Raw genomic sequence first — 14,864 nt, forward strand, 5'->3', positions numbered from 1 at the left:
GCACTATTACTGTGTGGGAACACATAGGAGGGCACTATTACTGTGTGGGAGCACATAGGAGGGCACTATTACTGTGTGGGAGCACATAGGAGGGCACTATTACTGTGTGGGAGCACATAGGAGGGCACTATTACTGTGTGGGAGCACATAGGAGGGCACTATTACTGTGTGGGAGCACATAGGAGGGCACTATTACTGTGTGGGAGCACATAGGAGGGCACTCTCACTGTGTGGGAGAACATAGGAGGGCACTATCACCGTGTGGGAGAACATAGGAGGGCACTTTCACTGTGGGAGTGCAAATAGGAGGGCACTACCACTGTGGGGGTGCACACAGGAGGGCACTTTCACTGTGGGAGTGCAAATAGGAGGGCACTACCACTGTGGGGGTGCACACAGGAGGGCACTATCACTGTGGGGGTGCACACAGGAGGGCACTATCACTGGGTGAAAGCACACAGGAGGGCACTATCACTGGGTGAAAGCACACAGGAGGGCATTACTGAGACGGAACAGCATAAGAAGGCAAAACATGATCCACCGCCCAGCATAAAAGATCATCCAAACTTTAATTATTACAAAAGTCAAAAACTAATTTTTTCTCCTTTCTCTCTCTCTACCCCTAACTTTCATCCCCACTGCGGTTTAACGCTTTGTTCATATCCTATTGGCCATGATTAGCCTTACATTTACCTAATTGCTTTTCATAACTTTGAGTTAAATTTCCCACAAAAGCACTGCTCTAATCCAACGTCTTTAGGATTCTATTTTATGTAACTTCTGATTACTGGAAATAGTCCCATTTATGTAAAGGAATAATTTGCACAAGCTACTACTAGTATGACCGTGTAATCATTACGCTGCTTTTATGTGGTACATTTAAATAGTTTTAATAAAAATGACTGTCAAGAACACCAACCTCTATAACGATGGTGATATTGTGAATCTCAGACTGGCTTGATCCGTCGGTCATAAAGAAACTGAAGTAGTCAATACTGGGCTCCACGCTGTCATGGACACTCTGTACATAGAAGATGTAATTCTCTATGATGTCCTCGATTGAAAATGAAGATTCAGAGCCCACCTCACCTCCCGGGGAAGTTCGGCCTCCTGTTTTAAAGTTTTGAGTATAAGATTCATTTGCATATTGATGTTTCACACATTTATTTTCTGTTCCTCTTATATAGTTCAAACATATTCTGCAGCGCTACACATTACTCATTATCATGCAGACCAATTCCTGTTCCCAATGGGCTCACATTTTAATTTCTCTCTTTCACACTAGGACCAAATTCATTAAAGGGGTTGTCCCGCGAAAGCAAGTGGGGTTATACACTTCTGTATGGCCATATTAATGCACTTTGTAATGTACATCGTGCATTAATTATGAGCCATACAGAAGTTATTCACTTACCTGTTCCGTTGCTGGCGTCCTCGTCTCCATGGTGCCGTCTAATTTCAGCGTCTAATCACCCAATTAGACGCGCTTGTGCAGTCCGGTCTTCTCCCTTCTGAATGGGGCCGCTCGTGCTGGAGAGCTGCTCCTCGTAGCTCCGCCCCGTCACGTGTGCCGATTCCAGCCAATCAGGAGGCTGGAATCGGCAATGGAACGCACAGAGCCCACGGTGCACCATGGGAGAAGACCTGTGGTCCACCGTGGGTGAAGATCCCGGCGGCCATCTTCGCAAGGTAAGTAAGAAGTCACCGGAGCGCGGGGATTCGGGTAAGTACTATCCGTTTTTTTTTTTAAACCCCTGCATCGGGTTTGTCTCGCGCCGAACGGGGGGGGGGGGCTATTGAAAAAAAACAAAAAAATGTTTCGGCGCGGGACAACCCCTTTAACTTATCTGTAGCTGACATTTATAATATATAACATCACACCATAAAGTCAGTAACTCCTAATTTGTCTGCCTGAATGGTTTCATTAACACAAGATGTACTCACTGCCATAAATACCGAATATTGTAAATAAACCTCTAATTTCACTAAGGCCACATTCACATCTGCATTCGAGCTTACGTCTTCCTGCTTCATTGTGGGAGCAAGCAAATGGAATTTCTGATTGGATCCGTCCCATGACAAAATCAAATGGTACTGAATGAACCCCACTGACTATAATGGGGCGTCCTTGGCTTCCTTTATACCCGTCAGCATTTTCCCAGTAGAAGTAGCGCAGCGTGCAGTAGCATTTCGCCAAGTATTATATTTTATGTGTTGGAGGTTCCGAACTGAGTCTACAAAGCAGATGTGAATGTAACAAGTGCAGAGGGTACGGTCACCGTCGTGTTATACCAATATAGCCCTGTGAAATGAAGTACTCTTATACCAGCTAACATACATACCAGACAATGGAAGAAAATATTACAGGTTAAAACTACTCATTAAATCAATCTGGTCTATTAAGAAAAATGTCAAACCAACACAAAGACATGTCCATAATTACTTCATCATGAGGATGATGATAAAATATTCATATTCATCCAATTCCCTATAGCTGTTATCACGATGTGAGCGGTCTTCTGCTGCACTCTCCTTCCAGTCCCAGAGATGATGTCCAATAACAGGGTCATGCGGCTGCCATACCCAATTACCAGCTGATTCCGAGTCATATATAGCTGGTAATTGGCTTATTACCAGGATATGCCATTACTTAACGATTAATTGTCATCCAACCTCCGAGACACCTGCCAATCACTGGAATGAAAACACGTTGTGCCCTTCTGCTTTTTCTTTACATAGCAGCCCTCCAGACCAAAAGTTGTGCAATGAACTGCAACACAAGTGAATGTGGTTGAATTGCAAATGCAATATGCACACAGGTCTTAACCCTTTGCAATCCAATTTTGGATTCAGGGTTTCCTAGGGGGCTTTCTCTTTCAGCCATTATACAATGGCGCCATCTACTGGCTAGAGACAGTACTGCAGTATGTGACGTGCCAGAGAGGCCCCCGACAACAGAGCGGCCAGTAATCTACAGTAAGAATACCCTGTTGGACGTCTTCCGACATTGGAAGCTGTGTAGCCTTCAATCGGAATGTCTTTAGACGTCAGACGGTGGATTGGAAAGGGTTAAGGCCCATTTAGACGATTATTGCTCAAATGCCGTCTTTTGAATGATAATCATTGTGTCTAACTGCACTGACATCCTGCAGTTTTCGTTAAGCCGTCGATCATCGTTGTCTTTCCGCGTGCTGAAAGATAACGATGAGGCTTATCAGGGATTTACAGCGGGATACAGCTGATACCATTGTTTCAGCTGTATCCTGCTCTCTGATGACAGCTGGGTATGAAGAACAGAGCGGTCCAGCTCTGTTCTCCATACCCCGCACGGAGCGCTCGGCTGTATAACAGCCGGGCGCTCCGTGCAGAAAACAGCTGGATGCAGAAGACAAGCAAGGACACCCCGCTTGTCTTCTGCATCCTCCGCTCCGAGCGCTCGGCTGTATAACAGCCAGGCGCTCAGAGCGCAGAACAGCTGGATGCAGAAGGCAAGTGATGCTGGCATCCCTTGTTTTTTGTGAACTTTGTGGGTTATAGACTTTGGCCCCCAACAATCACTAGGTATTGGCATAGTGTTGCAATTTGCTTAATATGATGGCAAAACAGTTTTAACTGAAAACACATATGCAGGACTGTCCACCGCAGTATCCCGTGGATAGGCACATTAATTTATTGAGTTTTTATTCATTTTAAAGAATCAAGAAGTTCCAAAGTCAGACTCAGCTGACTCACAGGAGAACTTCCAATGTGACAAAGGTCGTTCTCATACGGCCCATTCATCTTTACTCGGCTCATTCCAAACATCAGAACATGTCACAGTAGGAATGTATCGCCCGCAGCAACTCTGAAGCAATCTCACAGAAGAGAGATGTTTTCTCAAAACCGCTACAACATCAAAATAGAAAGCAGGTATTGTGAAAAGATACAGACTGTTCACATTATAAACTAAATGATACAAGACTTACCATTCTTGATGTTCTCAAGATAGCCAAACCTTGGTCCACTGACAATATGTACTTTTAGCCTAGGTACGAAGGCCACAGACTCGAGGGGCAGTATATCACGGGCAGATAGAGCAATTCTCCCTCCTTCTTCTACCTAGAAATTTATGAGAATCTTAAATGTACTTAAACAAAAGCAGCAGTATCGTTAGTCCTGAAAAGTTTAGCAAGCAGCGTTACAGATGGCCAGAAAGAGTGAAATAAAACTTAGAGATGAGAATTTCTAGGGCTGTTCACATAGGCTGATGATCCGTTAGGAACATTTGTAGGAATCTATGCTTGCCTGATCGTTTATTGTGTGGAGCTGCACCTGATCAGCCAATGAAGAAGCCAATGCTCCTTCGTTGATTGACTGCATCTTCCAATTCACCGGCCTACAAACTCATGCCACTGACTGCCTCCTTTGGCCTCTCACAATGGTCCACCACACCAACCCACAAAAAGGACCCCTCTGTCTGGCGGTCCAAAGACCAGAACCAATCAGTATGTCCAAGACAAGGGAGCAAGTTGTGGTTGCACACACTGAAGAAGTAATTACTGGGAAAGGAAGGACATAATTAAAGTAGTAAGAACAGGCAGTTTGGAAAAAAGGGATCTTATTATTGTTAGGGACACATGTAGCTTATTACTGTTGGGGCGAAAAGGGAGCACTAGTACTGTGAGGCCAAATAGTGGGCTGATAACTGTAGGGGTCTCTATTACTATGAAGCTACAACGAGGCTTGATACTGTGGAACTAAAAAGTGGGCATATTTCTGTAGAGACCACAAAGAGGCACTATTACAGTAGGGCAATGGGGCACCACTATAACTGTAGGGCCACAAAGACAGCTTATTATGTGGGCCCACAAAGGGGGCTTATTAATGTGATGCACAAATAAATCATTATACTTGGATGGTGGGGATAGTGGGGGAGTTACTACTTTGTGGTGATCTGGATTATGGTTTTCTCCAGCAGGTTTCGGGGTATTTTGTAGCTTCCAAATTGTATAGTGTGCACACATCATCGAGCAGATCAGACACAAGCTATCAATCTCATATCCAAAATGGCTCTCTGGTCAGAAACACCCAGACAGCCCCTTTTATTGTAAAAACATACAATGGGCGTGCAACAGATTACATCAGTAACATAGGATTCTCATTTGTCAGATCATATAGAATCCCCCCTCCTTCCTGCCCACCTTCTCTCAAGTCCAATGTATAAGCAAGTCTTTGTCTTACAAACATGTGCTCAAACCTGAAATTGAAACTAGATATCTCTTTGTTGAAGAAGATTCTGTGTGGGGGATGGGGAGGAATGGGAAAACACTCAGTATTGAATACAAGCAATAACATAACACTGTGATTTAACTCTTTCTTTATGTAGCAGAGTTCCACATTAGGCTGAAGTCACAAAACACACATAATACGTCTAGTTTAGTACAAATCGATAGACATTTTATACTAACTAATCATCATGTCTATCACAGTGGGGCACAATACCGTGTAGGAGGCATTGCTAAGAGCATTCAGAGTACCAGCAAAATGAGGATAGTGTGCAGAGCCGTCATGGCGGTCTGGACCCGGACATAGTAGAAAAGGGAAAGTGGATGACCACAATTAGAAGAGCATTCACTCATGAGTCACTGACTATAAGTCCTCTTTCACACGGACGACAGCGATACCGCCGCTACAAAATCGTGGCAATATTGCAGCTTTGTTCCTGCGATTTTGTAGCGTTTGCAACGCTTTTTCTTGAGAATAATATGGCATCGCTGCCGCCCGTGATGAAAATCGTACAATTTTTTATCCCGAAAGTCAATAGGAGTTTCCAATGTTAAATTGCATTGCATGAATATCGCAAGTTTGTACGATGCGATAAACAAGAAGGCTCCATAGGGAAATATGGGAGATACAAAATAACACATCGCAGAAAGATAGAGCATGGCACGATTTTTTTTCTCTTGCAACATAGAATCAGTGAAAACATCACGAATGTGAAGGAAAGCATTGAAAAGCATGCGGTTCACAAATATGCGTTTCGTAGCACTGTCGCATCGCCAGAAAATTGCGTGATTTTGTAGACCGCGTGAAAGCAGCCCAAGGATATCTCACACCTGTCGGAAAATAGCATTCTTAAAAATACAAGTGAAGCCACCAAAGATACAAAAAACACACATTTTTAAAACCGATTGCACTTTTAACTTTTCACCTTTTTTTAAAATGTAGCAGTTTTGTTGCAGTTATTGTGTTTTTATGTATTGATACTAGCAAGAAAATGGTGTGGTTTATGTTTTTTTGCTTGTTATTTTGCTTTCTATGGGGAGAAACTGCAAGAAATAAGGCATGTATTGTTTTCATAAAACTACAAAACACGAGCAAAATGAAGAACATAGATTTTCTTTCTGTTGGTGTGAATTACATTTTCAGAAAGAACATTCACTTTAACGATAACCTAAAAGCTTCATTTTTTTCCCCAAGAGTAAAATAATCTTTGGAAAAAAGCTCAATTTTTCTTCAGGTGTGAACCCAGCCTAACTGCCCCGTAACCACTATCACTGCGTAGAGCTGGCATCTGACTGTTATATTGTGACTGCACTATTTAGAGATCTATCTATCTACAAATATAAAGGTGATAGCCCTCACTGACTGACTGACTCGCCACGAATTCTCTAACTTCCCGATGTCACACAAACATGAAATTTGGCAGGAGCATTCTTTAGGTCCTAAATAGAAAAAGTAAAGGGGGTCACAACTTAAAAATTCAATGTTAAGTGCAAAAGTATTGGCACCTCTGTGTAATGTACATAATCTAATTCTCTAACTTCCCGCTGTCGTACAAACATGAAATTTGGCAGTAGCATTCTTTAGGTTCTCAATAGGAAAAGTAAAGGGGTCACAACTTGAGATATCAATGCTAATTACAAAAGTATGTAATACTTTGTATGTAATACCCTGTGTAATGTACCAAATCTAATTCTCTAACTTCCAAAGTCGTACAAATATGAAATTTGGGGTGATCATTCTTTAGGTCCTAAATAACAAAAGTAAAGGGGTCACAACTTGATTATTCAATGCTAAGTGCAAAAGTATTGGCACCTTCTATGTAATGTACCTAATTTAATTCTCTAACTCCCCGATGTCATACAAACATGAAATTTGGCAGGAGCATTCTTTAGGTCCTAAATAGGAAAGGTAAAGGGGTCACAACTTGATTATTTAATGCCAAGTGTAAAAGTATTGGCACCCCTATGTAATGTAACTTCCCGGTGTTGTACAAACATGAAATTTGGCACAACCATTCTTTAGGTCCTAAATAGGAAAAGTAAAGGTGTCACAACTTGATTATTTAATGCTAATTGAAAAAGTAAGAGCACTCCTATGTAATGTAATTTCTCGGTGCCGTACAAGCATGAAATTTGGCGCAAGCATTCTTTAGGTCCTAAATGAGGAGAGTAGGAGGGGGTGCCACATTCTGCAGAGAGACATCGGTACATGCAGCCTGTGGAGAATCTAACGCTCCTCTATGTGTATACATATTTTATTCCTCAGTTACTCATAAGTAACCTTGACTTCATAAAATTTTCTGTGCAAACAACATGTAAACACCTGTATCCAATTAACTTGGGCAAGGCCGGGTATATCAGCTAGTACTGTATATTAGAGCGAAGCTGCTTAATGTGGGACCATAGTGTTATATAAGTTGTCTTACAAACTTGCTCCAATGTGTGTATAAATATACAATGACGTGTCAAAGGTCATCTGGCAGGACCTACTATCAAGTAGGACTCTCTCTAGAACAGTGATGTGCAACAACTCGACGTGGCATTGATTCCAGAAAGTGGACGTAAGCCACCTGGAAGTATGTTGCGCCATGCTGTCTGAACAGCAACCTATATCTCGGTGGCATCTGTAGGTGCAGGATCTCATGTGTCAATGGACCTTTCCACCGCAACCCATAAATGCGACTGTGCATGGGATGTGTGCTACTTACCTCCCTTGTCCTTCCTCTGGAGTGAGTGCTCAGTGTATTGAGCGGCGCTGCTAAGCAGTTCAACCATTATAAAATTAGAACGGGCAGACTACTTAGCACGCCGCTCAATGTATGGATTGGTGGCACCAGGAGAACAACGGGGGAGGTAAGTAGAACACTTACATCCCTGGACTCAGCGGGTCACCTATGTTTAGTGCATAAGCTTAGCTTATGGGGCTAAAAATAGGTGACAGAGTCTCTTTAAATATTGGGCTAAAACTAGAAAAAAAGAGAGAACTGTCAAGGAGAAGCATAAGAACAGGTTATACATGTAGATATAGCATTATAACACAGTGGCCTAAAGTGCATGTAACCTTAGGAAAGAAACATCTGATCTCATATGTCAAACAACACTTACTGTTAAGTGCTCGCTGGACTGAACAACTAGACTCCTACTGGCCGGCGTAATGGTAATAGTGAATATTTGATTATCCAGGCGGTCATTGTCCTCATTGTACACAGTGAAGTGGAAGAGATCCGTGAGAGGCTGGTTGTCTATCTCTGATATAGTGGAATACCTGCATTAGTAAATGAGAGATATGTAAGAAACAAAGAGCAGTTTCCATGCTGCAAAAAAATTCTCAACTGCGTTTCTTGTCCCAAATAAGCAATTTATAAAATGTGACATTCTAGTGTCCGACTCTAAGTTGCTAGTCACTACTTCCCCAAAGTAATGTGTGGCGGTTTTGATATAAAAGCGTCTCACATCCGCGGGGTTGTTGGCCAGCGTGATATCAGGCCGTGGTTCACAGCTCGATATCGCTCTTGCCCCTGTGAAGTTAGCATTACTGTTCATTAGATAGTCACGTTATATAGCAAAATGTAAAAATTGACCTGACATTAGTAAACAAATGGTAACGATGTTGATTACATATGGTTAAATTGAGGCGAAAATTCTAAGGAGTACACTATAGGTCTTCTAATGGTCATAATGCTATAATTAAAGGAGTCATCCAGGCAGAGCCCAGCGGGATATACCAGGGTTGGAGCGGAAACATTGCTCCGAGCTTTGTGTAGTGGCCGATGCATGTAATTGCAAGCGCAGCCCCTCAGTGAGATCAATGGGAGCTGTGCTTATAATTGCAGACTGAGGTCCCATTGATTTCACTGAGAGCTGCGTTTGCAATTACAAGCGTTGGCCACTACACAGAGGTCGGAGCAGTGCTGCTGCTCCAACCCTGGTATATCCCGGCAGGCTCTGCCTGGATGACTCCTTTAATCATAGCATTATGACCATTAAAAGACCTGTAGCAACTAACTGTAATTACGAGAACTGGCCGCTATATAGGGGTCAGAGCACTATTTCTGCTCAGATCCAGGTGTATCCTGGATGGTGCTGGCAGGATAACCTCTTTAAGGCTTACTTTTTTGTGTAGGTTCCTGTTCGCACATGTGAGCATTTTTACTTGTTTATTGATAGATTCTAAAAAAAGATTCATTTTTAGTGCTGGAGCTAATTACATAGTTTTTCCATCTTCTAACGGTCAATCAATCCCAGAATTGTTGTCTAATAGAGATGAGCGAGTAGTGCCTTAGCCGAGTATCTCCCCACTCGTCTCTAAAGATTCGGGGGCCGGCGTAGGTGACAGGTGAGTTGCGGCGGGGAGCGGGGGGGGGGGGGGGGGGGGGAGAGGGAGAGAGAGATCTCCCCTCCGTTCCTCCCCGCTCTCCCCCGCCGGCCCCAGAATCTTTAGAGACGAGCCGGGAGATACTCGGCTAAGGCACTACTGGCTCGAGTAATGTGCCTTAGCGAGTATACTCGCTCATCTCCAGTGTCCAATCATTCTAATACAATAAAATGTAACCCTCTGTATCAAAATGTAAGTTTATGTTACAAATAGTTAGGATTTGTCATAAAAATGTATACATTTTTCTATTTTTCTGATGCAGTGAATACAACTTACTTAATCTTCTTGCTGTTGATATCCTCCATCGTGAAAAAAGAGAACTCCGACAGCTCCTCGGCAGCCTGTCCTGACTTAGTCTTGGTTAGAACGCCATACATTGGCAGGGATACAAGCTGGATTCTGATTTTAGAGTCCTGGGAATGACTATCCTGATCAGGAAATATAAAGTCCATTACATTGTGTTTGTATTGGGTGATACAACAAAGGCTGCACATGATAACGAGCCCATATATACCGCATTTACAATGCGTCAGAACAGGATCTGCCTCAAGTATGAAGAGTCTGATTCTTCTTCTCTGTACTGCGCAGTTTCTTAAGAGTTCATCTACATTGCAAATGCACTAGTCCTGAATAGTATTAGGTATGAACTGTAAAGAACCCATCCAAACCTCCTGCGTCATTGATATAGAAGTCATCAGAGTCAGTCTATTAACCACGGAGTATTCATTAAGTGATGGAGAAGTGTGGATTCAGATTTTTTTACTATCCCAATGGAGCTTTGCAGGCGGAGAAGAAATACTGCAGCCACAAATGATTTATACAACAGTCTGCATTTATATGGAACGATCTGCACTTGCTTGTGTCAAAAATGTGAATAGCAGAAGGTAATGCATTGATTAGTATGTAATTGGCAATCTCACAAGTGACAGCTGCTGTAATTATTTGCATACAATTTTACAATGATTGCATTACTTAGCAAGAAAATATGTAACGCTCGTTCTCAATTTACATTAACAAAGTCCTTTTTCTTCAAAGCCGCTGTGAATGAATAATGATGCAACCTCTAAAGCGCCAGCATTTTCATCATTCAGCCACAAGTTAAACAGGCTTAGCTGGCACATTTCCCTGCTAGGTCACCCTAGCTTATAAAAAAGGGTATTTAGGGTAGGCATCAAGGACAAATTCTGCGTGTTCCTATGGCATTCCAATAATGCGCACTTCTAAAGGAGCTAAAAGGTCTCAAGAATTATTTTTTTTCATACTGTCTGCAGTAATGGTCCTATGAATAAATACAAACCGATGGCCGAGTTAAAACATATCTCTAAGCAGGGTGGGGATAAAGGGTAGGGGAGAGTAGGCGCTTGCCTAAGGTGCTACGCAACGTTTAGTATCAGGGAGAGCGATTTAAAGGGGTTGTCCCGCGCCGAAACTGGCTTTTTTTTTTATTCAATAGCCCCCCCGTTCGGCGCGAGACAAACCCAATGCATGTGTTTAAAAAAAAAAAAAGTTTAGTACTTACCCGAATCCCAGCGCTGCGGCGACTTCTTCCTTACCTTACCAAGATGGCCGCCGGGATCTTCACCCACGATGCACCGCGGGTCTTCTCCCATGGTGCACCGTGGGCCCTGTGCGGTCCATTGCCGATTCCAGCCTCCTGATTGGCTGGAATCGGCACACGTGACGGGGCGGAGCTACGAGGACCAGCTCTCCGGCACGAGCGGCCCCATTCACCAGGGAGAAGACCGGACTGCGCAAGCGCGTCTAATCGGGCGATTAGACGCTGAAATTAGACGGCACCATGGAGACGGGGACGCTAGCAACAGAACAGGTAAGTGAATAACTTCTGTATGGCTCATAATTAATGCACGATGTACATTACAAAGTGCATTATTATGGCCATACAGAAGTGTATAACCCCACTTGCTTTCGCGGGACAACCCCTTTAATCATAAAAAACACTTCTTAATTCTTCCTTCAGGTGCTTCTGAAGTTTTTAGACTGGGTTTTAACCCTCTATGACCTGCCGTTCACGACATATTCGCAACAAATTGGAATACATAACCTAATAGGAGCTAAAATCCTGGTCTAAAACCTTTCAAAGTGCCTGAATTACTTATGTAGCTAATTTGGTGCTATAAAGATGTTGGCTTTATATCAGAGGCAAACAATGTGTTTTACAACACACACTAACAACAAACAGTTAAGTGAAATAGACCTGAGCAAAGCCACTAATTCTGCTAGTCAAAATACCAATCACGACCTCTCCGTCCGTGAGTGAGTGAGTTACATGCTCCACGCCTGATCACATGACGGTGGCGTAATCAAAGGTCCTGTAAGCTCACAGCTGCGGTCCGTTAGTATTCCATAGCAACTGAGGCCGCTGGGGTTTGTAGGGGATGGAATACTAACGACTACCAACAGTAGCCATGTGCTTACTGGACTTGTGATGATGTCACTGTCATGTGCTCAGTCACCTGTGTGGGAGCAGCCTGGGGTCACATGACCAGGGGGTGATCAGTGTGTGCAGGACTCTGCTGTGCTGCTTTTCATCCCTGTTGTATGAAGACTGTATGTAGCACAGTTGTATGTGATGTACATGTAGCAGTGCTGTGTTTGTGTGGAGTGCATGTAGCAGAGCTGTGCGCCACCAGAAACATTGGTACTATATAATTTCCTAATAATTACTAGTCAAAGTACTAACAACCACTTTTCCGTGAGTGACTGAGTGATCACATGACCGTGATGTCATCACAGGTCCTTCATCAAATGAGTTGCATGCTATGCCCCTGATCACATGACAATGGCATCACACGTTCTTCATCCCAGCCATGATTTCCCCTCAGCAAGGAGCTGCATCACCAGAGCTCTGAGCTCCACTCCTGATCACATGATGGCGATGTCAATACAGGTCCTTCAATATTTTGACCAACTCCAACTATCACTGGTACTATAAATAATACTAATAACTAGTGTACTGATAAGTGTACTGATAAGAGTGGCTGAGGAAGAAAGTACCTAAACCACAGCCCCCGGTGACGAATCTCAGTGCCGAAGAGCTGGCTGCTTACTTCAAAAAGAAAATTGATGACATCCGTCAGGAAATAACTTCCCAACCCCAGACTAGCCCTGACCCTAGTCTTGTCAGCACTGCATCTAGCTCCTGTTCACTGTCTGTACTCAGACCAGCGACAGAGGAAGAAGTCTCCAAATTGCTCTTCTCTGCTCGCCCCACCACCTGCGCTAGCGACCCCCTCCCCTCACACCTCCTCCGTTCCTTCTCCCCAGTGGTCATCTCCCATCTCACCACTATATTCAACCTCTCTCTGACCTCTGGCATCTTTCCCTCTTCTTTCAAACACGCCATCATATCCCCACTGCTAAAGAAGCCGACTCTGGACGCGACTGCTGCCAACTACCGACCCATCTCAAACCTCCCCTTCATCTCCAAACTACTAGAACGGCTGGTTTACTCCCGCCTTGTAAGCTACCTATCAGAGCACTCTCTCCTAGACCCCCTACAGTCTGGCTTTCGACCTCAACACTCGACAGAAACTGCCCTTACAAGGGTATCCAATGACCTACTGACAGCCAAATCGAGGGGCGATTACTCCCTACTGATCCTCCTCGACCTCTCCGCAGCATTTGACACCTCAGCATGCTACGCTCCATTGGCCTAAAGGATACTGCCCTCTCCTGGTTCTCTTCCTACCTATCTGACCGCTCTTTCAGTGTCTCCTTTGCTGGCTCTACCTCCCCTCCTCTTCCCCTTGCTGTTGGGGTCCCCCAGGGCTCTGTCCTCGGCCCCCTTCTTTTCTCTATCTACACAGCCCCTATTGGACAAACCATCAGGAGATTTGACCTCCAATACCACCTCTACGCTGACGACACCCAGCTATACACCTCTTCCCGTGACATCTCTGCACCTTTACTCCAAAACATCACTAACTGTCTGTCCGCTGTCTCTAACACCATGTCCTCTCTCTACCTAAAACTAAACCTCTCTAAAACTGACCTGCTGGTATTTCCACCCTCCACTAACCGACCTCCTCCTGACATCTCCATCTCAGTGTGTGGCGCCACCATAACTCCTAGACAACATGCCAGCTGCCTTGGGGTCATATTTGATTCTGATCTCTCTTTTACCCCCTACATCCAATCTCTGGCCCGAATATGTCAGCTACACCTCCAGAACATCGCAAGAATCCGCTCTTTTCTCACTGTGGACACGCTAAAAACGCTTACTGTTGCCCTCATCCACTCCCGGCTCGATTATTGCAACTCGTTGCTGATCGGCCTCCCCTGCACAGACTCTACCCTCTCCAATCCATCCTGAATGCGGCAGCCAGGCTCATCTTCCTGTCCAGCCGCTACTCGGACGCCTCTGCCCTGTGCCGGTCACTGCACTGGCTGCCCGTTAAATACAGAATTCAATTTAAACTCGCCACCTTCATCCACAAAGCCCTCCACAGCGCAGCGCCCCCCTATATCGCCTCCCTCATCTCAATCCATCAACCAGCCCGGGCTCTCCGCTCTGCTAACGAAACCAGATTGAGCGCCCCTTTAATTCGAACTTCTCATTCCCGCCTCCAAGACTTCTCCAGAGCAGCACCGGTCCTCTGGAACGCACTACCAAAGGCTACCCGAGCAATCCAGGACTCGCAGAACTTCAGGCGTGCTCTAAAAACGCACCTCTTCAGGGAGGCATACCGCATTCCCTAAACAAACCTCTCTGTACTCCGCCTGATAACATGCTCCCTGACCTACTGACTGCAATCCCTGCTAGCCATCATAAACCGCTCCTGCAGTCATACCGATTCTGCCGTCACACGGCTAAATGTCTGACCATTGTCTGTGTATAGCATCCCTCACCCTCCACCACGCCATACCGTGCACATCTCCAGCCCCTTTACCTTCTGTATCACCCCATTATCTGTAGTATGTAAGCCCGTTGGAGCAGGACCCTCACCCCTATTGTTTCCATCAATTGATTACTTTGTAACCGTGGTTCTGTAATGTTTGTACTTTTGTCTTTCTGTATCCCCCTGTCTATGTGAGCGCTGCGGAATATGTTGGCGCTATACAAATAAAGTTTATTATTATTATTACTGTGAGATCACATAACCTCCTCACTCATCCATACCCTGAGCTCTGTGCAGGGGAGATTGAAAATACAGATGGACAGTCCTGCTCAGTCTGCACTGTGGCCTTTTAACTTAACTTAGGGA

General features: G+C 44.4%; 1 protein-coding gene across 3 annotated transcripts in view; it reads right to left on the bottom strand.

Annotated features, from left to right (window-relative positions):
- The window catches only part of FRAS1 (Fraser extracellular matrix complex subunit 1), a 489,520-nt gene that overhangs the window by 84,247 nt on the left and 390,409 nt on the right, over nucleotides 1-14,864 (bottom strand). For all 3 annotated transcript variants that reach the window (XM_066574335.1, XM_066574336.1, XM_066574334.1), the window contains 4 exons: nucleotides 9,916-10,067; nucleotides 8,370-8,529; nucleotides 3,966-4,098; nucleotides 920-1,110 (listed from right to left, as the gene is read on the bottom strand). In XM_066574335.1, coding sequence (XP_066430432.1) covers nucleotides 920-1,110; nucleotides 3,966-4,098; nucleotides 8,370-8,529; nucleotides 9,916-10,067 — 636 coding nt within the window. The remainder of the gene's footprint in view (nucleotides 1-919; nucleotides 1,111-3,965; nucleotides 4,099-8,369; nucleotides 8,530-9,915; nucleotides 10,068-14,864) is intronic.

The sequence above is a fragment of the Eleutherodactylus coqui genome, chromosome 7 (assembly GCF_035609145.1).
Source record: "Eleutherodactylus coqui strain aEleCoq1 chromosome 7, aEleCoq1.hap1, whole genome shotgun sequence".
Taxonomy (NCBI): Eukaryota; Metazoa; Chordata; class Amphibia; order Anura; family Eleutherodactylidae; genus Eleutherodactylus; species Eleutherodactylus coqui.